Source organism: Anser anser (assembly GCF_964211835.1).
Source record: "Anser anser genome assembly, chromosome: 1".
Lineage (NCBI taxonomy): Eukaryota > Metazoa > Chordata > Aves > Anseriformes > Anatidae > Anser > Anser anser.
This window is the reverse complement of record NC_139720.1, coordinates 82,393,119-82,420,045: the sequence shown is the minus strand read 5'-3', so window position 1 is coordinate 82,420,045 and position 26,927 is coordinate 82,393,119. Positions and strand designations below refer to the sequence as shown.

The 26,927-nt window shown below is 37.6% G+C and overlaps 1 protein-coding gene across 23 annotated transcripts in view; it reads right to left on the bottom strand.

Annotated features, from left to right (window-relative positions):
• Positions 1-26,927, bottom strand: part of ROBO2 (roundabout guidance receptor 2) — a 349,600-nt gene that overhangs the window by 50,768 nt on the left and 271,905 nt on the right. For all 23 annotated transcript variants that reach the window (XM_083821015.1, XM_083820994.1, XM_083821010.1 and 20 more), the window contains 5 exons: positions 25,360-25,484; positions 22,372-22,543; positions 16,123-16,305; positions 6,850-6,892; positions 5,109-5,236 (listed from right to left, as the gene is read on the bottom strand). In XM_083821015.1, coding sequence (XP_083677141.1) covers positions 5,109-5,236; positions 6,850-6,892; positions 16,123-16,305; positions 22,372-22,543; positions 25,360-25,484 — 651 coding nt within the window. The remainder of the gene's footprint in view (positions 1-5,108; positions 5,237-6,849; positions 6,893-16,122; positions 16,306-22,371; positions 22,544-25,359; positions 25,485-26,927) is intronic.

Genomic DNA, 26,927 nt, shown 5'->3' with positions numbered 1-26,927 from the left:
TACTGAAGAACGTTTTCAATTGTTCATTCTATGTCAGAACCAATGAAACTGTCTGGGCTTCAGGGAAATGATGAAAGGGGTGAATCTACAAATCACAGAGGAAACTTTCCCAGCAAATATGTAGCAAAACTCTTAAATGGATGCCAAAGGTCTCAAAGTAATTTTTTAAGGCCATCACCTTGACTTCCTTCAAGTTTTATGCATCAGCTTATCTAATTTTCTTTTTGACATTAGCTAGTATATTTCTCCTTTTCAGCAAAAGAAAAACCTGACAAAAACAAGTTGTTCCTGAAATGTGAAAGAAAATCTCTTATATTGAAGGGATTTAAGTGATCAGTCTCTTAAAATGGCAAAGCAGTCTTGATAACGGAGAACAACTTGTTCAAATACTCCAGTACATTTACCTGAAAAACAACAGTACAGCATATTTACTTAAATATCTATTGACTTTTCTATATCTTTTGAATCCTATCACACACCACAATTTGTACTTTTAATTGGTTAGATTGGCAGTCTCCTCACTAAACATTGCAGTGACATTTTCTGGTGGAATACTAGATTTGGATGTTGAGACTACTGAAGCGTGAAGAACGTAATGATGATCGGCACAATGTCCCAAGGAGAACCACTGCTCAGCAAATAACCCTCCTCTTGTTCTTTCAGAGGTCAATTATTTCAAATGCTGCTACTTTTACAAACTATTTAGACTCTGAAAAGATGAAATAATTCTGGAATCTATGTGTTAGAAAAGTGCATCATTTATATGCCATTTGCTCTATACAGTCTGATGGCAGATAGAGGTTCCAACTGCTGGACAGTAATTGAGATAACGCATAGTCTTATTAGCAAGGATGTTCAGATCCCATTTTAAGTATCGCAGAATTTTACATACATTAGGCTCCAAAGAGAAAAGAGAAGGGTTTCTGAGGCTCCATGCCAGACTCAGAAACAGGTGCTCTACAACCTAATACAACATAGCTGGCCTCACTGTCTCAGGATTTTTCAAACAAGATATGATAGCACAGCTTCCTCCCACTGTTTTCTTTGTTTCTTTTTTTTTTTTTTTTCCTGGGTTGACCACTTAGACCTCAGAACGACTTTCTATTGTATGCATGTGTGCAACACTGAATATTTAAATATGAACCTTAACATCTGCAGTCTCAGGGTAACAACATAATATTAGCAATTAATAAGTCAATAACAAGTTTTCAGTAGGATACAGAAACAGAGATTAAATTTGAGTCTTCTTATAGAGTCATAGAACGGCTCAGGTTGGAAGGGATCTTAAAGATCATCTAGTTCCAACCCCCCTGCCATGGGCAGTGATATTACCCACTAGATCAGGTTGTCCAGGGCCTCGTCCAACCTGGCCTTGAACACCTCCAGGATGGGGCATCCACAGCTTCTCTGGGCGACCTCTTCCAGTGCCTCACTACCCTAACAGTGAATAATTTCCTCCTAATGCCTAATCTAAATCTCCCCTCTTTTAGTTTAAAACCATTCCCTCTTGTCCTATCATTATTTGTCTGAGCAAAAAGTTGCTCTCCATCTTTTTTATAAGACCCCTTTAAGTACTGAAAAGCTGAAATAAGGTCACCCCGGAGCCTTCCCTTCTTCAGGCTGAACATCCCCAGCTCTCTCAGCCTTTCTTCATAGGAGAGGTGCTCCAGCCCTCTGATCATCTTCATGGACCTCCTCTGGACCCGCTCTAATTGGTCCACATCTTTCTTGTGCTGGGGGCCCCAGACCTGGACACAGCACTCCAAGGTGGGCCTCACAAGGGCAGAGCAGAGGGGAACAATCACCTCCTTTGACCTGCTGGCTACTCCTCTGTTGATGCAGCCCAGGACACAGTTGACCTTCTTGGCTGCAAGCTGATACTGATGGCTCATGTCAAGTTTTTTGTGGACTAGAACCCCCAAGTCTTTCTCTGCAGGGCTGCTCTCAAGGACTTCTTTTCCCAGTCTTTGCTCATGTCTGGGATTGCCCCAACCCAGATGCAGCACCTTGCACTTGGACTTGTTGAACCTCATTCGGTTCACATGGGCCCACTTCTCCAGCTTGTCCAGGTCCCTTTGGATGGCATCTCTTCCTTCTATTGTATCAACTGCACCACTCAGCTCAGTTTTATCTGCAGATTTGCTGAGGGTGCACTCAATCCCACTGTCTATGCTGTTGATAAAGATATTAAACAGCATCAGTCCCAGGACAGACCCCTGTGGGACACCAGTCATCACTGGCCTCCACCTGGACAAAGAGCCATTGACCACCACTCTCTGGGTGTGACTTTCAAGTCAATTCCTTATCCATTGCATGGTCCACCCATCAAATCCATATCTCTCCAATTTGGAGATCAGGATGTTATGTGGGACTATTGTTAGAATTTATTTTTGCAAGCAACAACAGGGGGATGGGAACCATCACATACTCAAAATACCTAAATTATATTGACTTATATCTGCAGAAAAAAATTAAGTGCAAAAAAAGTTATGATTAATGCAAACTACAGGTCATCTCTCAAACCCAGGTTATTACTATCTATCTGCATGTATCCAGTGTGTTGTATACACGTGCCCAGGTAGCCAGGGGCAATATACAATCACAAAAACATCTACGTGCAAATGCAGAATGAGATGTGAGAGACAAGTGCAGTTCTACTCTACATGTATTTCATCCACATTATAAAGATTCAACCTTTCCACAATTGGCTTAATCAAAACATCACAGAAACACGGGACGACTGAGGTTTGAAGGGACCTCTGGAGGTCATCTGGTTCTATTCCCTTGCTCAAACAGGGCCACCTTGGACAGGTTGTCCAGGACCATGTCCATACAACTTTTGGCTATCTCCAAGGACTGCACAGCCTCTCTGGCCAGCCTCTACCAGTGCTCTGTCACCCACACAGTGAAGAAGTTTTTCCCAATATACAGACAGAATCTCTTGTGTTCCAGTTGTACCCATTGCATCTTGTCCAGGCACTAGGCACCACTGAAAATAACCTGTGTCTTTCTTCTTTGTACCCTTCCTTCAGGTATTTATACACATTGATAAGATCCCCCCTGAGATTCCTCTTCTCCGGGCTGAACAGTCCCACTGGACTGAAATCCAACAGACTGAAATTTATTAAGTAAATTCTGTTGTTGGTGTACAAAATCAATCAAGTCCAGCTCAACATGCCTATGTTGGATCTGCAGACTGACAGAACTAAACATTAGCAAAATGCTTGTCTCTCTCAAGTAATCAGAAATAAATCTATCTTTTAGAGCACATTTCTGGTTGCTGAAGAGGTGTCATCTCTAGATAGTCCTTTTTGAATGGAGAACTATACATTTGCACAGGCTTGAAAGGAAAGCTGCATAGTTTCCCACCAGCCAAGGATTTTCAGTCTGTCTTACTAATAAACTAAAGTTCTCCAGACTTTCTGGAAATTTTCAATACAACCACAATTACTTTTTTAAACTCAGAGAGACATATACAATAAGCACTCAAAGAGCTATTAAAGCACCATTTTACCAAGTGCCATAATCACCTAGTAAAAATCAAGTGTGATTTTCCCACCAAGCTGTCACAGCAGAAAAACCTCTGTACATTTAAGACCAAAGATGAACATACATTTCCCAATGGATATTTGCTACATTTCCCAATGGAGAGTTCCAAAAGTTCTCCAATATCCATCTTGTTTTGTAACTCTTGAGATAATTCAAATAGTTCTGAAGTACTTTCTGAAGGAATCTCTTTCTTGCTGACTCAGTACTATTTTGTGGTCTTATGTGATTCCAAACCTAACCTCTGCTTCCCACCCACAGCCTTGTTCTCAATTGCCAATCTGGGGCATAATGTGGATTTCACTCTTAAAGACAACATTAAAACTTCCCTCCTCAGTTTCTGCTCCAGAGTGAGCGATTGCCACCTTACTGTCTTCAGAATTCTTACAGGCCTTTAATATTACTCCAGACCTTTTAATCAGAAAAGAAGCCCGAGTACTATCTAAGCTGTTGAAACATATTAAAAGATATCTCACTTCAGATCCATCTACAATGCAGAAGCATCCAAACTTAACTGTTTCAATAGACAGGGATAAGTGGTCCCAAAACAGCCAGAATAAAAGTGTGAGCTGGACTGAAAAAAACATGGTTGGAATTAAGTTGCTGAAATTCCAAATATAACTGTTGCATTTCTTGGACAAATTTGGACCTATGCCTTATCCACCCTGAAGCCAAAAGCTTTAAAACATGCTTCCAATTTAAGTCTTATAGAACCAAATGCTAAAACAAAATGGTAATTTTTCTGTATTATGTGAGCTCATGAAAATATGGAAAAGTACTGAAGAGTTTTGTTGTGAATATCTTGAAAACAAAGAGGCTGGCAGATATTCAGTTGTCCTGTAACTATTATCAGAACTCTTGTTTACTTTATAATATTTTTGTAAGGCAAGAGCATTAAAACATTCTTATATGGAAAATGAATCCAGAATGCTCTAATGTAGTTTGAAATCAAAGTAATCAAACCACAGGGAAGAAGTTTTACACGGGAATGTATAACCAAAGTGAGGGACAGTTTTCAGAAGGCAGATTTTGTTACCACTCAAAATTAAATTCTTTTCACATTCATCACTTCAATGGTTTTATAGATTCTTTTTTTGCATTTTAATTTATTTTTAATATATAAAGTTGTCTGGGTTTTTGTATACTTATTCAGGTCTTAAAAACATTTACATACTCATTTATGCTAGGAAGTCTAACATAAGCATGTTCTTCCCATGTGCCCCAGGTCTCTGCTCTTACAATTGTCCTCTGTCCCTGGCTATACTGTCCTGCTCACATCCATGCAAAAGGGAACGGATCTGAGCAATAAGTAAGTTCATCATGAGATGGTGCTCTGACCCTGTCTCACCACTGTGGGGTAAAATACAAAGTAAAACTATGTTTTAAAGAAAGAGAAGGAGACACAGCAAAATAGACATTTTAAAACCAATTTTAAAATCCAATCTTGAGCCAAACATAGAAAGAACTATAGCAGTATAAAAATATTACACAGCATTTATCTAGATGTTAACTAAGAGAAATCTATTTTATACTGTATAGTGACTTGATAAAATGAAACCAACCTCCACGACTGAAATTGCCAAGATCATTGGGTCCACTAGTGCTGTTGTTTACTGGCAGACTTGTGGCAGGCCAAGAGTCTGCAAGCCAAGGATAACTGGGGTCACTTGCATTCAACAGACCTGGTCGACTGAAGCAGAATAAAAATAAAATAAAATAATAAAAAATATATACATACAATATACAATACATATACATATATATATATAAAAACAAAATTTAAATATCTGTGAGACAACTCCGGACACAACAGTGACTGAAGATGCCATATCACTTTTCTCCTATCATTGCACGTAAGAAACAGTTTAGGAGACTTTAATTTATTTCAAATTAAAAATGTGTAGCCTTTGATGATTTAAAGACCTTGAGCAGTTAATTAAGGATATATACAAATCAACTTTGTCAGTAGAAGTGGGACTAGGCATCAGTTGTGATTCTGCCAGAATCCAAATGAACTCCGTTGTCTGTGTGAAACAGGGGTTAGGCATGACCATCATGGGATCCTAAACCAGGGCTGAATGATAAATTACCACCTCAAGGGAACAATCACTCAAACTGATTGCTCCGTATCAGGCATTTCCAGGACTTTGGGCTACTATTTCTTCCTTGCCTTGCATCCCAAATGCACGCCTGTCATCTACAGGCTGGTAACTCCTTCTTTGAGCACTCTTGTATAGTTTAGAGGCAAAGAGGTTTGAGTAGGATTAATGGAAAGTCTGCAGCTATCTTTATCTGCCACTACTGCATGGTTTTTATATCCCTGTAATTTCAAGCTTTGAGAGCAGTATTAAACAGCAAATATGTTGGAAGAGAAGGTAAACTCGGGCCATAGGGCACTGTGCCTCTCTCACCCCAGGACAAACAGGCTGGAACTTAGCAAGGCACAGGGATTGTTTGTATTTGTATTTAACGAGGAAAACAAATCATGTCATGTAAACGCCCTCTTCCCCCAAGCAAAATCACAAAATCACCCTGATGCTTCTGACGCTCTTCTAGATTATTAATGCACTCATGAAGTTGGAGCAACACATATAATCATTGTACTTTAGTTCTGATAGACCCCTGTCTGGTACAATCCTTAAGAGAAACATAGGTTTCTATGGAAACAGCAATAAGAAGATCCATCGGCTTTCTCGCCACATCCACTAGCTCTCATTAGGCCTAATCTCTTTTTGCTAAAATATTGATTAAATGGGAGATTGGAAGTTATTACCAGAGCCTAATTACAATCTCCATATTGGCAAAGGGAAAATAGATGAGGATATATGGGTCCGTTATCAGCTTTTATCAATTTCAATTGAGTAGCCAAAGTTGTGGAATCCAGTCCTATCAATCTACAGCCTATTCATCATCCATGAATCATTTATTTTGTGATCGATTAAGTGTAATTGTTCACTCACAGCAATTTAGGGGGAGCCAATAAGGAGTCTTAAACAACAGCAACTTCATTTGCTAATGTCTAATTAATGCAATAAACATCCTGGTAACAAATGAACACATTCCTTGTGATATTTACTACGCGTTTCTTCCAGGGCATCTGGGAGATATGAAACATCTGGGCTTGATTCCTCTAAAGTGCACGACAGATAGATCATTAAACCTTGCGGTGAGCTTAACTCCTTCTGAAATTGTCAGTCTTATAAATGATCGTTTATTACCCAAGTGCATCACCTACAGAATTTTCAGATTCTTAATTAAAAAAAAAATAATATGATGAAAACACCTTTACACAAAGAAACGTACCTTCCATTGCTCATTAGTCCTCCATCTCCTCTTTGGAAAGTGACTGTATTTTGGTTGGAAAAACAAAACAAACATATATACACACACACGCACACACATATAAGACAGGGAGAAATGAATTAGTAATAATTACAAGTAACAATTCAAATTGCTTAGTGTCCAAGATCGAAGGCCTCTTGGCATCATCACGTAATAAAGTACAGAAATCACAAGAACAGGATCAAACACATTAGGATTACAATTTATTTAGGATTTCACTCACATTATTGATTAACATCAATCCGCTCTGTAGCTTGCAAAGCAAGCTGGCCTTGTGGGGAAAAAAATCCTGAATTTACCACAGACCCCATATGACTTTTTGTTGCAAGACTGTGCCACGTGATGAAATTGTTTTCTTGGCACGCTTTTGCTTCAGTACATGATGACATTGCACCAGTAAGTTAATAACATCATGTTGTAATGCAGTAATATAATGTCACCACACAAATATGCCATTTCCCAGGATAAATACAAAGAGGCAGCAGCTCTATTAGAGCTGAAGGAGTGAAAAAACGCATAAAGCTGCATCATTTCCACTAACAGCACGGTATAAGAACCAGCACACGTAAATGCATACACACCAGTATCACAGGGAAGAAAAGCTGTTTTCAGTCTTGCAACTGGGGATGCCAAGGATACATTGTGGTACCATTCATGGGTATCTGACAAAAAATAGCCTATCCCTTTATCTATCTTATTAACAGGATTATGTTATAAGTAAACCCCCATTACTGGTGAGGTGTTAATTCACAAGGTTTGACACTCCTTTCTGAAGTGCTAGCTAATATTTTGAATTTAGGCCAAGAAACTACTCTGGTTCTCAATGGCAATATTCTATTACTTATTGTTGGGCATAGATAGGACTGACAATTAAATTATATCAGTGTCTTGGACACCTGAATCCTTACAGGTCCCTAACAAGATGAAGGGTAAAATTTCAGAGAGGAATGAACAAGTCTACAGCCAGCTTAATTTAAAACAGTTCCCGGTTCGGAAATACTATTTACGTTTCTGAGACAGACATTCTCATCATAGCTCCCAGAATATTTGTAACACTTTCCAAATATTAGTCCAAAGTACATTAATTCAAGATTAGGCTTTATATTATACCCTTTTCTAACCAGACAAAACTACTACATCCAATAGAAATGCTGTGGTCATTAAAAAGTTAGAAATGACATAAATCCACTGATGAAATGCTTCTGATATCTCAGAGAATATTTGTCACTTCATTAATTCCTGGGGTAATTTCACAGTATACATTCAGCAAAGAGGACAAAACTGACCCCTTTGGAAGCCCTGCTGAAGAGTGTTTGGATAGGGTGATTAATTACCCTTCACTGCAGAACAGACTAATATCCATATCAGAAAATCACTGCAGTCACATGTCATATCAAAATGGTTAATAGCTGAATTTTGAAAGGACGTAATCAAACCAATTAATGAAAAGAAAATCAAAATTCAGGTATGGGAAGTATTAAATAAAAGTCTGCTTTGAAAAACAGGACATGTTAAAAACATCGTGGCTAATTAAGTTTTGAGCTGATGCTACTTTCATTCACATTGTTTTTAACAGGCTGTCAAGTGACTGTATCACTCGTTGCTTAAACATGAATAATCCGAAGAGCTGTGGATGTCGTGTGAATATGCAAAGAGGTGGTACTGACCAGCTATGTTTCAAAATATGTTGGTCAAAAGTACACTAGCACTTCAGTATAGGTGCTGTTCCCTTTCTCCTTCTCCACTTCTCATTTAATACTCCAACCTTCTCCATTTGTCAAAGCAACAAGAAATAAGAAAAAGGAGAAACAAAGGTGCATTCAATAACAACCTTTGTAAATAAAGTTTACAGTTTTAAAAGAATTATAGTGCAACATATTTTCTGAAAAATTCCTGGGATTAATGATCTTGTTTCAACTACAGACTACCAGAAATGATTTTAAAGTAATGTTGCCACCAACTGCATAGTATGTACATGTGTCTGATATTTTATCTATGGATGTCATAAGGGGGGAAAAAAAATCAATACTTATGGTCTCAAAAATATTTATATTGCTAGTGTACCTCTATAAAGCAAAGCTAAAATGGGGGAGCTAGTAGGAAATCACAGCAATGTTTGCCAGACACATTCAATTTTCTGTTCAGTGAGGTATAGAGAAAACTCGATGGCATGCTGTGAGAAACATATTGAGAAGACATGACATTGAAACCTCTGCTCTAGAGCCATAATTGCTGCAGAATGGCTGTGGCATAAGAGCTTGTTGAGAAGAGACAAGTATTACAGTATTTGCTTTCTTTGCTGCTCCCTGTGTATGCTTTGTGATTGTAACCATTCCCTGTTTTTTCTTACATTAAACAATTTTATGCCCTCCCAATATAAACTCTGTTTTTAGAAGAACCTACCTTGCAGTGATACGGTTTTCTGGGGAAGACAGTGCCTGGCTTACATAATGAGCACGGAATTGGTAAGGAATACAGGTTCTTTCATTTACCCTCCCTCCCTGCATACCAATGTAAGGTTGGTTATAATTTTCATAAGAAAAGAAACAAGAAAGCATTGTAGATAGTACACTTGGTGGAAAAGACTCTGGAATATCAACTAAGCTAGCCAAAATTCTTCTTGGAATAAGTGAGGAGATGTCATCAGGATGTCACAGGAAAAAAAAAAAACAAAACACCACCATATTCCAGATGCCTTCCATAAATAGGTTCCCTGAGAGTGGATAGAGAAGGTGGCTTTCTTTTAGCATCAATATTGTGAAAGGAAAGACAGCTAACAACAGAAGACATGGTCAGGCTGCCAACATAAGCACTATGTTTATCATTCCTATTCCTACCATACATTTTGTCAGCATTTTTGCCTGCAGTTTGATTTCTGCAATTACAAAACAAGTCTAAATGCCTGAATTGGAGCATACTTAATGCAATGCAGACTTGTAGATGTCACTGTGAAAATAAAACACAGTCAGCTGGCTTTATTCATTCTGTCTCCACTTCAAAAAGATGCAGAGCAATTTCAAGGGGCAATGTAAGAGGAGGAAGGGAAGAATGTCCCTGTCACTGACCCACCCATCTCCCTTGGTTTTTATCACTGAGGAAGCAAAAAAGCTCTTTCAGCATTCTTTGCATCTGATATATGTTCTGAGAAAGGCTGCAGACCTGCAGGGATGAGATTTGCTTTCAAAAGAGGATGAAAAAAATAACCTCTGCATAGACAGATTTTGAAGGAATCCCCAGTAGCTTATATTTCAAGAACTGTAAGAATGCAGAAATATAATCTAAAGTGCATTTTAAATGCATAAATATTTAAGGAAATTATATTGTATACATTTGTATGAAGAACAGCATATGTTAAAGAGCTTTTTATATGCTTTTTATTAAATACATAAGGAGGTGCCCATACTATTTACTAGTATTATCTGACAAGGTTAAACTTAATCTTCATGCCTGCTAGGACTGGAAAAATATGAATGTATAGTAAGTTGACATTTTGAGGCAAGAAAGCTTTAGAAAGCTTTCTGTATGCCTATCTCTAGTAGGCCACATTTTCCTACCACAAATGAAAACTTTAATGTTGCCAGCCAAGTCTCATTCCTTTTTCTGATAAGCCGTTCCTCAAATGTGAATGTACATTAATCCTCTTTTAATAAGCATTAACTCAGAACAGATAATCAGCATATAAAAATTCCATCAAATCTTCTGACTACCTTCGGACAATTCTGTCAAATACTTATCCTCATTTAACAGTTTCAGGAGCTGAGCATAAAATGTGTAGCATTCCATAATTTTCCATCTGTCTATTTTTAATCTGCTTTTGTTTACTTGGTTTCATGAAATCTTTAATCCCAAGGAGCACTACTCACTAAATAAGCTTACCTACTCACAAGTGAAAACACTGTTTCCTTTCCTTGCATGACTGATGGCCTAGACACTCTTGAAAACACCAGAGTATTCAACTGAGCAGCTACTGGCACAACAATGAGTTTGAAGGCATAGAAAAGATAAGCAGATAAATTAAATCTCTCTTATTTCTATAAATGGATACTGTGCCTTTGTTATGTAAGTCCTTATACCAAAATGAGAGAAGAGAACGGCAACTTCCAGTAGTAAATAAAAAAATTCTGTTCAGTCATTGCAATATGAGAATGAAACAACTCATCTATTACATGAGAAGTGGCCAGAAAACTCTTTTGTGCCATCTAACATTTCTTGCATAAGGTAGAAACCCACAGTGCATGTTTATATCTGGCAACCGGAGTAAAGGGTAACTGCAAAAATAAAGAAAATCAGTGAAGTGGTCATTTTAGCTTTCACAGAAACTCATAAAAGCAAAACCAATCTATTCTTCATATCACAGAACAGATCACTAAAAAGGAATAACATTTGAATTCAGTGTCTCTGTGCCAGTTTTGTTTTTGTTGATAGTCTGTCATGGTCCCCAAAATGTATACTTGTACAGCTGCAAATCATGACACTACTACTTACCAGGTAAGCAAAACACTCATCTAATGATCATGATAGACAATCATGTGTTTTATAATATTGATATTATCAAGAATCAGTGCCTGGGGTGTCCTGACAGGGGAACGGGAAGTAGAGGAATAGTGAAATAAGGAATCATGACTGAATAACTACAGGATTCAGTTCAACTGAAAATAAGTAAGAAGACTTAGCTATGATTTTCAATATCACATTTTATTTCTGACTATCTGAGCAACTCATCAGTACTTATAAAAATGTTCACAAAGACAGAAAGCTTAATGAATTTAACTCAATTATTCTACTCTGGCACAATCTTTACCTATAGCGTGACATTTGCTGTTTGTTCTTCTACATAGAATGCTACTGTTGTTTAGTCAGACAGCAGAAATTATACCACTTAGGAGCCTAATAACAGATTACAAATAGCAGAGTCCTAGGAAAAACCTTTAATTTGAAAACGATCAGGTAGAACATTTTTGGCAAGTAATTATAACTGCTCAATCCAGACTTTTAAAAAATATTTTTAGAACTTTAAGTTCTCTATATATGCAAATTAAGCTTCAGAAAACAAAAACAAAAAGAAAAACAAACAACAAAAACATTTACATCAGATATAACTGAAAAAATATCTTTGTTGTTCAGAAAGATGAGGATGAAATAGAGCAAATATATAAATGTTCCACTAATACTTTCAAACATCTTATTATACAGTCAACTCTGCATGTTGTGTTTTTTTAAGGGAAGAATTTAAAGCAGATGTTCAAACCAAAAGTGTGCAACTTCCAAATTCTGCATATATTAAGATAAAATCATCTTCAGTAAAGCTTCAGCTTACTGACAGCTGTCTCTGATGAGATTCTGAAAGCTACATACCACTTTCTAAATATTTAGATCTGAAACCAATTTAGTGTTTATGAATCATAACTTTGAAGGGAACAACATATAGTTAAATGTCAACAAACCTCCACAAGTGTAGATATGTTTGTCTAAATGAGATTACCAATTGCAAATTCAAACATTAGAGAATTGAAGATGCCTCTTAGGGAACCTTAGGTATACAGATAAAAACATGGGCTATGTATGCTCTTCTTTTTTTATTTTTTTTAATTAATGTGGGTTTTTTTGGACTTGATTATGGGATGGCCTAGGTTATCAGTGCCTCCAGAAATTATTATAGACCAGGCAACAGAACTACATATTGTTAATAATTCTATAAAGTCCATGAGACGTCAAAACTATTTTTAAAACACAATTTTTTGGTTGCGCCTCTGACATATCCTAGTCACCCAGCACATGTGGATCGACTGCACTGAATCATGCACATGGCAGCTCTAACACAATCTTGTGTTGTTCCAATGTCAGCTGCAAAGACAATGGGAAAAAATTAGTAGTTACAGTCAGTTGACAATGGCACAACTAAGAACCAAATTCAAAGACATATTATTTTATTTTTGAAAAAAATCCTACATTGTAACTCAAAGTAAGTAAAGTGTTTAGGGTAGGATGCACGACTTATTCTGGCTTTCACAAACACACCAAGAAGCCAGGAGGTGGAGAGCTCTCCCTAGCAACGTCTTCAGTCCCTGGTGCAGACAGCACCACCTCCACTCATCTGCCTCAACAGTCATCTGCTCTTTTGTGTTAAGCTAAAACTTGAGATGTGGCTGAAGATCAGCAGGAGGTAGAAAGCAGCAAGCAGAGCATGAGGACCAGTCCCACAATGCAGTTAAAAGACTGGTCTCTATCATATGTATGGCAGAGGGGACAAAAGAGACAGCTCCAGACCTTCAAAAAACATTCAGAATATTTTTTCTGAGCTTTAAAATCCAAAATTTGGTCATACGTGACTAATGCTTTTTTATATTATGTGAGCTCAAGCATTTGTAATTTGAAATTATTTTCAAAACTGCATTATTTTGAAGAGTTAGACGAGTAAGAAGCATGCAGAATCATGGCAAAGACATTTATGGCGGTAGTTTTTAAGTTCCCCTGGAATCACTAGTAGAATAAATGCTATGTTTTCACCACAGATAGGTAGCAGAAGTGTTTCTCCTTTTGTTTGGCTTTATTTCTGCATAACTCACATGTTTATAAACACTTTGCTAATGCTTGCAATGATGTGTTGGTGAGGTAAGAGACAGACTAATGGACAGTACCTGCAGGGGTGAAGGTGAAGGACTGAACTGCAAAACAAGAAAGCAAACACATTGTGAGTTACACACCCCGATAACAAGCGCTAATTGCAGGGCACAAGTTTCCTCTGGAGTATACTCAGTTGTGGCGTAGTATCATATGAGGGACATAACAGTTGAGCTTAAAGCACTAACCAGCCAGCAGCCAATGAGAAATGACAGTTGGAAAGGTGAGCAGTGGATTTAGACAGTCACATTTGAAGACAGTTATTGTGTGGACATGCTGTTCTCCACATTGTAAATGTTAGGATGGATTCTGAAACATGATCTGTTATGAACTTTCCTTGCTAAAAGCATATGCAATGTCATAATTCCAGTAATGGGAATTCCATGTCATGATGCAATGTTCACATCACACTTAGATGCAGCAAACATCATGAGAAGGAATGAGTTGCAGGAGACACACTGTTTAAAATGACTATTATAAACAACTACAGGTATATATTTTAAGGTATAAAATACTTTTTTCTCAAGCTACCCTCCCGCCCAGCATGCCAACTCACACACAGGGCTAATAATTCTGCATGCTAAGAAAGAGTTGTCTTAGCTTATGTCCAAAGTCTATCTGTATGACTGACACAGATGCTGAGAGAGCTGGGGATGTTCAGCCTACGGAAGTGAAGGCTCCAGGGTGACCTCACTGCAACATTTCAGTACTTGAAGGGGACTTATAAAAAAGACGGAGAGCAACTCTTTGCTCAATCAGATATTGACAGGACAAGGGGGAATGGTTTTAAACTAAAGGAGGGGAGATTTAGATTAGAGGTTAGGAGGAAATTCTTCACTCAGAGGGTGGTGAGGCACTGGAACAGGTTGCCCAGAGAGGTTGTGGATGTCCTATCCCTGGAGGAGTTCAAGACCACGTTAGATGAGGCCCTGAGCAACCTGATCTACTGGGTGATGTCCCCGCCTATGGCAGGAGGGTTGGAAATAGATGACCTTTGAGGTCCCTTCCAACCCAGGCCACTCTACGGTTCTGTGACTGCTTCCTAAGAGGAATAGCAGTACAACTCTCCCTTAATATGAAAAATCTTGGCATCTAAACTGGTATTTCACATCAGCACATGTATTGGCATGTGTGATATATATTAGTTCATCAATTTACACCATGTCTCAGTATCTAAAAGTCATTGCTGTTAAAGGAAATTAAAAACACTTCATCAAAAAGCATAACCTATGAATGATACAGGCCACACAGTCATGCAAGGTGAGGTTCCACAGAAGCTGAGTATATCTAAGAGCTGCCGCCAATGAACAGGTCTCTCTTCTCTCTGCTTCCGTTGTGCTGACTTTGGCGCTTGTCTGATCTCTTCTTGGGTTGTTTCATTTCAATAAGTCAGTGGAAAACTAATTCAGCTGGGGTAAGAACAAGAAGGATTGGAGTACCCCCCCAAGAAACTCTAGAACCATGAACAGTTTCCTCTTGGTTTAGTGAGTCCAGTCAGGACATCGAGGACACTGATGATAGCTAACACCAAGGTGAGGAGGCATAGGACTGTTCGGTTGGGAGCAGGGAATGAATGTTGTTTTTTTTTTTTGATGGGAGCAAGGTATTAGAGATGTTTAGACACCTAGGGCACCTGTGTCTTCTGGCTGGCATGTGACAACTTGTAAATTGTAGAGTAGTAGCGCAAATTTAGTCTCATATAATGTCAACATCAAATATGCTGTATTCTCAACTGTGCAAATCCTCCTCAAACAGGAAATGTTTTCTCTTTTTAAATGTATTACATAAGCACAACAATAGAAACTACTCCAATATTTGACAAACAGCTTTTTCATGTTAAATTAGGCTTCATAGCACCCATTTAATTGTAATCCTATATTCACCTGACTTCCTAAAACTACATAAGAATCCTGAAGCACAGAATAATATAGAAAACAGATAGTTTGGGGGAGGAAGAAAGCCTTTTAATTTGGTGAATTTATTTTTCTGAATGTGATTTTCAAAAACTAATTTGTAAGTGGAACAACACATTTGGTGCAAAACGGATCACATTGCAAGGGCATTCCAAGGTGTTCTACCTCCAACAAAACTTTTTATGGCTTCTGCCATAGGTAAATTTTGACCGCACTTCTCTGATACATCATTTTCTTCTCCAGTGGTTATAGATATGGAATCACTGATTAAGTAACTCAGTTTATTTCCCATGGCTTCAAAGACATGGAAATGCACGGGAACGAAGAAGGATACCAAATACTCTTTCTGACCTTCCTCATAAAGGTCTAGTGTAACTCACTTCTGAGCACATAAATGGAGCTGAACCACTGACAGAGTGCCTTATGGGGAAGGAGTAATCCTCTTTGTACCTTTTTATGTGATGCTGGAGATGTAAAAATAAAAACTGTCTTATGATAATGATGAAATGTTGTACCGAGCAATGCATTTAAAGCTACTCATACACCAGCATTTTCAGAGCATACATTTAAAACAAGCATACAAAATTCACCCAGGCCACCTCTGCTGTAAATTCAACAGGTTTTTTAAGTAGGTTTAACTGCACCTGTTCTCTTCATGATGGAACCTGATGAGATGGTAATACACAGTTACTGTTCTTACCAGCATAATTACTGAGCCCCTTCCTCTTCTTTCTGCGCCAGTACAACCAGATGCTGAAACCCATCAGAATTACCCAACATGCACCACCAATGCCAGCTATAAAGGCAGGCTGTTTGACAACATCAGTGATTTGCTCTGTTATGCTGTTGTTATTTTCAGTGATGACAACTTCGTTACGACCTCCTGCACAAAAGAAAGTTGACAGGACATTATTATTATGGATTCTGTAACTCAAACAGGAACCAGCAACTGGAAATAAAAATTAAAAAACCAAAACAACAAAAATACAGTAACGCACCTCAAAAGACTTATCCACAGTAGGACAGGTTTACTAAGTATTAATGCACACCTGAAAACCAATGCTTCTAGTAAGAAAATCCACAATCTATTGCAATTTTGCCAGAATGTATTTGGAAAGATGGCTTTATAGCATTCTCCCAAATAATTTAACAGATGCCAGTCCAGAGGCATCCTTTTTTTTTTTTTTAAACAGTACACGTGTTTTTGTTTTTATTTTTTGTATATAATTATAGGCAGAATACAATGATGAGAGAATGGATCGTAGGAAAACAACTCAAAAAAAACCACCCAAACAGCTAATCAAATGAGAAATCCAATGTAAGACTTGCTACAGTATCAAAAAGCAGTTCCTTCTTTTATTCTTGTCAGCATGCCAAAACATCTTAACACATTTTTTTCTTTATGTTAGAGATTCAAAATTAAAATAAATAATACAATGTATGTATTTTTAATTGAAGCAAAAATGCATTTTCCAGCAATTATTTCATGGTGAACGCAATCCAAATGAATCCTAAGCATACTGATTTTGACACAAAGCAGAAAATAGCGTAGGTAACTGTAAGCACTAAATCACAGGAACAGATGCTATTTTTTCACCCAGAATAGGCATGAACAATCCTAAACATCAACCTGTAAGAAATAATTATGACATGTGGAATACCAATTAAAGTGACATGCATCAAAAATAACTATATAGTATCTTAATTGTGTCTAGTACCTTAGAAAACTGTAAATTTCAGTAGATGCTCCCAATGGTTTTGTTTTGTTGTTTGTTTGTGTTTTGTTTTGTTGTTTGTTTGTGTTTTGTTTTTTTTGTGTGTGTGTGTGTTGTTTTTTTTTCCCTCTTCCTCTAAAAGGGAACTTTTTCAAAAGGAAAAGCTTGGTGTCTGGCTTGAAAACAAATGCTCATAAAAATGTAGAAAGAAATTCAGGAAATGCTTAAACAATGTTCCAGGGTTGGCACCTTTCTAATTCCAACACCTCCATGTCAAAAATGGTTATTTTTAACGTCAGGAAATGTGGAACATATTTTTCTGCAAAAAAATATGAACCTTGATTCTATTTGTATTTGATATAAACTGCCCACATCTAAATTTTTGAAAGTGGTGAAGAAATTGTACGTCATTTCTGGTAAATGCATTTATATAGCTCAGTCCTTGAAATCCCTATGAAATACTATCAGATGCCTGTAGGCACGCAGAAAAAGATTTCAAGCTGCAGGAGTACCTACTCTACTGAGACAAAAAATACTATGATTCTCAGTTATGAGTCTATCACATACATAAAAATAGTTGAATATGGTAATAAAACATTGAAATAGTCATTCAGAGCGAATTATTAAAAGTATTGTAGCATTATGCGTTGCTGTCAAAATGTACGTTATGTATTCCTCTTCTGTAAGTCAGCAGAGGTTAAATTTACCACTCCCTTCTTTAAGCAAAGCAGTCACTGTGTCAGCACAGCAGCTTCAGCTGAAAGCAAAGTCCTTTGCTAAAGAAGATGAGAGAGAGGAAAGCCTAACACTTTCGGCTTTATTTCCACAGATGGTTCTTCACGGGAGTCAACAGTTTAAATCTGCAAGGTTGTGAATGCGAACCTGTCCCAGAGCATATCAGGTTGCTCATGCCTTCCCTGCCTGCACCTGCATCGGCCTCAAAACAGTGCTGCCCAAGCAAAGACACAGGGTTAGGTCCTCTGCTAAGCTCAGAGTTGGCTTCAGTTACTCAGGAAGAAATGTAATGCACTGCACTACATTGCTATAACTCTGTTAATGATCTCTGTGATTTTATTAAGCTTTCTCTCTTTCATCACCATGTCAATATTTAGTAATGATGACCGTCTGCTTTTGCAAACAAACTGCTGAAACCATGCTAGAGCTTGGCTTGCTTTCAGTAGTTCTGCTCAAGAAACAAAACAGGCTTCCCACAAACAAAACAGGTCCCACAGAAGGATGTTGTCACACTATGCCTGCTGAGAAAAAGCCTTTACCTTGTACCAGTTTATACTGGGTCATGCTGGTAAGCTTTATGGGTCTCAAGATCTGTTAGCTGCAGCTCTCCTTTCCCAAGTTTTCCTATTTTGCCTTGCCACAGTCAAAAAAACAATACAATTCACAGTAACAGAGCAAGTGCCAGTGACAAGGAAAAGCTGGGAGGCAGCGGTGGCTCCTTTGTCAGATTTTCCCCTTTTGTTGTTGCCCATGGAAACAACCCACAGGTGCACCTCAGCGCTAAAAGAGGAAGTGCTGAAGACTAAAACTAATAGAAAGAGGCATGCTCTTCTAAGCACACAATTGATTTTATAGTAGAAATCAGCATGGGAGTTGATGTTGCTCTAATTGCCATTAACTTTCAGTTAATTTCTGTGCCCTTTGGAGGCAAGGTAAGAGCAGCAGGACAGTGAGGAAACAGGTAACATCCACACTGCTTTGGAGGCAGCCACACTGTCGTGGGAAGCGAGGATGGGGAAGGTGCTTCAGAGACAAGAGATTTAGGAGCAGACACTCCTGGGTTCAAGAAAAGAACAACTGCTTCCAGTAAAGGCCTCCAAAACATCCTGGTGCTATAGATCCAATATTTTCTCTACGGTCAGAAAGCAGTCTCCTGGGGACAGAGGATGTGAGAACAAACTGCAGAGAGGTTTGCCTGAGGAGAGCATTCACTGGACTTTCAACTCTCCATCTCTTCTGGGGGAAGGTGCAACCTGTCTCCAAATTACCTTCTGAAGTTTGCAGTCTAGCTGTTTGTTCTTGCCCTTCAGTGCCTACCAATTATGAATGCAAAAGTACTAATTCATTTAAATGTCAAAATAACATATGCTTTCTGAATTCGGTGACTGAAAAATAAATGGATACGGATGAGGTACCCACTGACGGTTCATAAAATTAATAGAATTGTTGTGGTTTTGGAAAACAAATTACATTAATTATGTATTTCTTTATATAATATTTAATCAGAAGTAATATATATGTCATCCAAGGTACCAGTGTACTATTTCATATACTGCAGGTGTTTCTGTATGCTGTCAGTTCAACTAATTAGAACAGATACAAGGGAAGTGTGTGACCTGTAACGCTCCATTGTTCCCGAAGACAAAAACATAATGAAATATAATGTCTTCCTCCCATTGGAGAGTAATGAAGAACAAAACTAATTTGTTGGACCAAAAATTAATTAGACACATCAGATTCGATTGTACCTATTACTGTGAAAGTTTGCAGCTGTTCCTCATATTATTATGCCAATGATGGAATGTAAGAATGAACAGGCCTGTGATGAACTGATGAAGAGAAATAATAGCGCTGCTGTTAACCAATACTGCTTTTATCTTCAATTCTATTTCTGATATTCCAAGCAAAATTTTTCAGCATATCAATAGTGATGGTAAAAATGTTATTCTTGATTCTCTCCGAGTCTTCCATAATGTTTTTCAACATCAGGCTTGAAGTACGGGCATGGAATTCCAGTAACTGTGACATGACTCCTAATTAAAGAAATAATATATTTTCTACAACTCCGTATTCTCCTGTTTAATGAAAATCCTGTTTGGATTTTCATTAGCCTGCTACTTAGACTTGGTTTGGGAAATCAGTAGTTGATCATCCACAGTGAAAATCAGTTACTTTCAAAATAAATTCGTAGAAGAACATATCCTGTATTTAAGAACATCTTAACTTCTTACATGTCAAAATATATTTTGTGACAATGGACGTCATACTGTTTAGCAATGAGACTTAACTGTTCTGTATCACTGACATGCTCTCTCCATAACTTAGCATTTCTGTAGCTGTTCATTCTGTTTGCAAGCTATTAAGTAGTATAGCTAGGCACCAGGCCCTATAGGAATCCATTATAATACAACCACTTGATAATGTTTTCCCATTCATGATTATGTTTTGAGGTTTGTTCACTTAATCCTTTTTTTTTTTTTTTAAGTTTCCCTAAAAATTTCATTTTCTTATTTTATGTTCCTGATTCTCAGTCAAACACTGACAAACAACCAACTCAAATTTTCCAGAAACTGTGTCACTTAAACACTACTACCTTTATCAAGTGAATTTATAGTCTGAGAAACAACTGTCAGCAACTACGGCTCATAAGCAATAGAAAAACAGAACCTAAAGAAAAGTGAGATACAGACCATACAATAATAACTACATCTAGCTTTGTGCTCCCCGAAGGGAAAACAGAAATGAGAGCAAAAATGCAACCCAAACAGAAAAGACTCTCTTCTGCTTTTCATGTAAAGGACTCTTAAAGATGCAAAGATGCTACCAGAGACTTGTTGGAGTGGACGTTCTGGGATCATTAAAGGGATAAATAAATCATTAAGTTTAATAATGCAAAACTTACTTGGTCTCCAAATGCCAAAACCTTTTTTTCTTCCTTTTGTACTTTATTTGCATCCTAGCATCCCTTTCCTCCTTCATGTAACAATACAGATCTCCCCACAATTAACACTTGATTATATTAGTCATTTTTTCTAAGGAAAAAGACAAGATGAAGGGCTGCATCCAGATGTGGAGCTGAGCATTCTGGCAATCACCCAAGAAAGCATCTGGCAATCACCCAAGAAAGCACTTTAGTGTAAATTTAACTCACACCAGGTTAAGTGACACAAGACTACTCACATGCCCAAACTGAAACACACTTAAGTACTTTGCTGGAACAAGACCAATGTGAGTAGGGTGTAGCTGGATGGAACCCTCTCAGTAAGGGAAATAAGAAGAAAAGCCCTGCTCAAAGCGAGTGCAATGACAGATCAGTATCACAACATAAGCTATTTACACAGAGGTCCAAAATTCAGGCCTACTAGAGGACAGGTTTCTTGTATTTTCAAAAATCAAATTCTTGCTTTCAGTTCTAGAAAACCCTTTTCCCCCTCCTTTCTTTAGAGTTTCTGTGACTGGCTCTTTCTAACACCAGTGCAATCTTATATTTCCTCCGCCAGTGACAATATATGCAAAGCTAGAATATCTCTATTTTGATACACAGGGAACCTGAATATCATTAAACATTTAAACAACTCTTAAGGGTTGGCCTTTTCTAAATGCCTACAAATAATAGAAATGTCCATGTTTGGGACATTTTGTTGTTAACACTTTCTAGAAAGAAAATATTTAATAACAACAGACCCACAAACAAGCAAACAAAAGCCTATTTAAGCAATAACTAAATTAGATCATACAGATGAAAGTAACAAAATTCCTGCATTATGCATTCTGAAGGGATGCTGTGCATAGCCCAATTCAGTTTTGCTAAATATAGTTACTTTTCCTATTCTTACCTTTCCCATATTGTTCCTGACCTTATGTTTCATACTTGAGAAGAATCTCAGAAGAAACAGAATCTGTGTTTCCCTTGGGTCAGGAAATTAACACAGCATGGAAACCACTAACAAGAAACAGTCATTTCAAAGGCAGAGTTGATAATACTACCTTTGCTCTGCATTTGAACTACAGGCTACTCACTCTTTGTCAGAGGAAACTTGTCTGCTTGGGATACCTGAGAAACATTGACTTCATATGTTCAAAAAACTAACTGTAAATAGTGCCTTAGGCACCAATGCTACGAGTAAAGCAATATTACAGTCATCTGAAGAGGAGAAAAAGGGAGCTCTAGCTGTTAGTTCCATAAATCTTTCAAGCTGCAAAAGTGGTAAATTCATTTAAAAAAAATATTAGATAGTTTCACTACGTACTCTGCTTTTTCTATAATGTCTCAGCAATGAAAGAACTAGTTCACAGAACTGGCTGTGAGAAATCTGCACAAATCAAGACAAAACATCAGCAGGCAGTGGGATGTTAAAAGCTAAATACCTAGCTCAATTTAAATGTTGTCTTTTTCTCCATGGATTTTTATGTTTCCAGAAGTGATTTATGAGAGCATTTCTGAAAGTCAAAACAAACAAACAAACAAAACAAAACAATAGAATAGACAATTTACTTACCAATTATTATGGGTTGTGGCTCACTTTTTACTCCCACACCTGCACTGGTGCTTGCAGCAACTTCCACACGGTACTGAATACCTGGATATAGGCCACCTATTACTACAGACCGAATGGCTGCATCTACTGTTTTGTTGATATGAAATCGAGTCTCATTACCTAGGCACCAGATCTGGGACAAAAGTTGAGGTGTTAAAAATGATGAAATTCTTCATACTCATAAACAATAGCTCATAGATATGACATATCAAGGTATTGCATGACCATCACTATTTTGTACTTTGGACTTTTAAACAATGTTACTATCCAGGAGCAGCTGGAGTTGGGATGCTTTAGCTCAGCAAACTAACCCAGATTAGCATAAAATCAACTATGCTGCAAAGACTATTTGCAAACACTGCTCTGGACTCTGACTCTCAAAGGAGTGCAATTCCATGGTACACTTCTTAGGAGCACAGAACAGAATCATCCGAATGAAAAAGAGGTCTTATACATTAATTGAAATCTTGTTCAGCAGTATGATTACTGGCAGATCTTTCCTTAAAAAAAAAAAAATCCATTTTATTAATTCTTACTTTCCCACTGAGCAGCAAAAGGAAAACAACTAATAGAATGCATCGTAAAGTACTAAAGAACAAAAAAAAAATTCAAAATTGCAACTTCATTTTGCTACAAAACAGGGGGACGTGAAATTTCTAAAGTGAAGTAAGTAAAAACCAACCTTTTATTGTCACTGTTGTGATTATCTATATTTTTCAGAAATCAGATCCTGACTCAATTATTTTCTAATTAAACAAATATAACAAAATACTTTCTAATCCAAATTCACATTTTTTAACAAGAATTGTGTATCATTTCAGAGTGATGTTCTATCTCTTGCATGTATCCATAGGCTTTTCCTGAGAACAGGAGCAAGACTTCTTAGGGATTCTTCTTCAGTTAATGTTATCTGCACATATTGCTTCTGTATTATTAAAGAAAGCATTCACTACCACTTTACTCAAGAAAATGCATAAAGGTATCATATGTACACTACATAATTATAATCGCAGAAGAAAGCACTGCAGGTGGAACCACTATCAGCAACCAACTGATGCGTCTAAGCTAATAATTTTTTTACCCTTATTTTTGACCCTTCTCATTTTTTTGTCAAACCTCATCTCTTTTTTCTGAAGTTTTGAGGAAGACTTGGAGGATAAAAGAAACTCTAATTCTCCTATGCTCATGTGGATCTTATTTGCGGGGCAGAATGCATTAGGGTGAGAGACTATTCCAATTAATTCTTTCAGTCCTTGTCTGTCCTGGTCTTAGGTCATAGCAGCTATGAGATGCTCCTAATTAAAGGCATTGAATTCATAAATGAATTTACAGGCATTCTCATGATTGAACTGGAATCAACAGACCTACATTCAATTTGTTAGCGAATGTCCTGTGAAACCTCAGCAGTCTAATTACTATATACTAAAGGAAGTGTTATACTAAAGGAAGTGTTAGACTCTTTGCATTAGATTCACCATAGCCAGCACACTAATCAGGCAGCCACCTAATCTAATGCAGAAGGGATGTAATAAGTAGTGACTCCAGCCATTTTTATAAACAGTCTATATGTTTGAGCACTCACATGGAATGTGGCTTTTATTAATCATCATCTAACTTCATTTCATATCAACATATTCTTGTGGTTTAAGATTACTTATTTGCCTGTAAGCCCTTGATAGTTAATATTGACTTATAGTGGAGTCAGTATCAAGATGAATTAAGGCAAAAGATAATTATTAATTGATATGAAAATGAGATCAATAGAATATTGGGATTAATAAATCTTTATATTGACTAAAAGCAAAACAAAAGAAATGCTATGCTAAACATAAATACTGTAAGCATTTACTGCATCCCTCAGACCAGATGATAAGCTATAAGATGTTGAAACATTAGCTGGTTTAAAAGCTAAGCACTTTCTCCATTCTTTACGCTGTGTTCTCTCAAGATACATCAGGAAGAAAAAATTATATCTTCCTATGTAAAACAATCACCTGCATCTCAAAAAGCTAATACTACCATTTCCACCCTTTGCGGGATTGTCAAGGAAGCTGCCCTGCTTTATTTCAATTAAAAATTTCACATTCAGCACACAAGCCTGTCAACGTGAATATATTTACCAAACTCTGTGTTCCACAGTTGCAAGCCTGTGACAATGCTGAACCTAGCTTGATCATTTTCTCCATAGCGCTCTCCAACACCACCAATAACACACTGCAATGTTTCCTTGTTGTGAAAAACACTAGTGCAAAAGTGAACCTAGTGAGGAATTACGGACCATTACAAAATGTAAGGTGATAAATAAGGAACGGATAATTTGAGACATCATGGCGACAAAGGAGGAGAGGAGACAGCCAATGCAGGAAGCAGCCAACTAACAAACTGCATATACAAACTGGTCCTCAGAGCAAACAACCTAGCACTTTAAGTTTTGAATCTTGACAGTGATAGTCATTGGAAGAAGACTTGTATTTTCCCAGAGCCATAGTCCTTGACTTTGACCTTGAAGTGTCAACATTAGCATGTTTGCAGTGGAAAGGAGCAGTATATTTCCTGCCAGTTTTCATGCCAGAGTGAAGACACTCTAAGAAAGGGTCTCCACCACCTGCCCTGGGTAAGTAAAGAACCCCTTAGGGGAAAAAAAAAAAAATTCTCTTTCCACAGCAGGGAAAAGGAAGAAATAAAAGCTCTGTAAACTAGCTGCCAACTACAACTCTCTTCCAGATCTAGCTCATGTTATTTTTGCTTTTAATGTAACAGTAGTGCTGCTTAAATTAAAAATAAATAAATAAATAAAATCCATAAGCACTCAGTCCTCTTCCTCCATATAATTATATGGGTGGCAGTAAATGCTGCTAGAATCTAAATCCATAAACAGTGCTTTTGTTCTCTAATTCAAACAGGCTTTTTCCTTAAACACACATCCCTCTCAGTACAGATCCTTTCTACCTTGTACTCCTGGATGACTCCATTTTGGTGATCTGGGGGGGGAGGATCCCAGGAGATGCTGATGCTTGTGCTGTTGTGGTTTCCAACTGTCAGGACAGTAACAGACTGAGGAGGGGCACTTGGAGCTGCACCAAACAGAGGGAACAAACAGAAGCAAGACGTTAATACATCTCCCAGAGCGCAAATTTTGCTGAAACTCTGTAAGTGCAAGACAAGAATACATACAGTTCACACTGCCTGCAGGTGTAGGTATGCACATTTTGTTAAGGCACTGACAATTTTGAATAATGCCTTTCTGAAGAGAAGCATTGCACTGAATGAAAATGCAGAATTTGTGGCAATGGAGAGTCAATACAAATCATTCCTCTTTTATTTAGATTTAGCATTTCTTAAGCTTGCATTAGAATTATTCTCACGCTCTCATTTGTTTTCCATAATACATGGTTAGCTATGTATATGTCAACTAAGTCATAATGTGAGACTGCATCACCTGCCCTGAAGAGTCCTTTGGTTGTTTTTTCCTGATGTCATCTAACATTATTGTGAGCGGAAGTTTAAGAATTTTTATTTACTTTTTTTGTCCTCCAAGAAGACATTAACTCAACATAAAGCATTTAAGCATAAAGCTTTTCAGTTCCTAGGCAGAAAAGGTTTAAACTGGGGCTTTACACCAAATGCCAGTGAACAGGGGAGATGGTAAATTAGGTCAGATATATACTTATGTCCTCTTTTCCCCAGGAAAATCTTTCTTTCTCCTGAGTCCCATTCAAATCAACCATTCACAGCGGCCACTGCACATCAAGGCCATATCTACCAGGCAATTGTTTGTCAGCCCCACTACACTCACTTGCTAGCAGCGTGAAGAAAAAAAAAAAAAAAAGCATAGCTGTTAGTGATCAGATCTATGCTAGCAAAGCCCTTCGTGCTTTTGTTGCCTTAGGACATGTTTGGAAAGCGGTGCTGCAAGTTTGATAGGGAAGAAAAAGTCCCCTCTGTGAGCATCTGCTGCATCCATGCGGGGTCTCTCCCATCATAGGTATGCCACAGCAAAGGCACATGTCCCTCCTTGGCCACTCTAAGATATTAAAACTTCTTCAGCCTCACTCTCTCCTCCCTTACTTTGAAGCAAGCACCGAAACTCCACTGCAGTGACAAGCTAAGTCACCAAAGTTGAGTGTGTCATATTACAGTATGTCCCTGGGAGGGAAATAAATAATAATAACATCTGCACTGACTTGGTCCTACGATCCATCTAGTCCATTTATCCTGGTCCGTTTACCCAGTCTTCAAAATAAACAAACAAACAAAAAAAACAACATAATAGAAAAAGGCCAGGAAAGTGTGACTAATAAAGTGAGCATATAATGATAGTTCTCCAGGACAATTTTTCAACTCCCTGTGTCCTGTTGCTCAGAGACTTTCTGTTCCATGGTGACATTTTATTTAATACCTCTTTACTGAATTTTTCTCCCATGAATTTGTCACCACCTTTAATACAAACTTAACATATTCAACATGAAATATGGAAGCTTGTGTTGAAGAATAACAGTAGACCTTTTATCAGAACC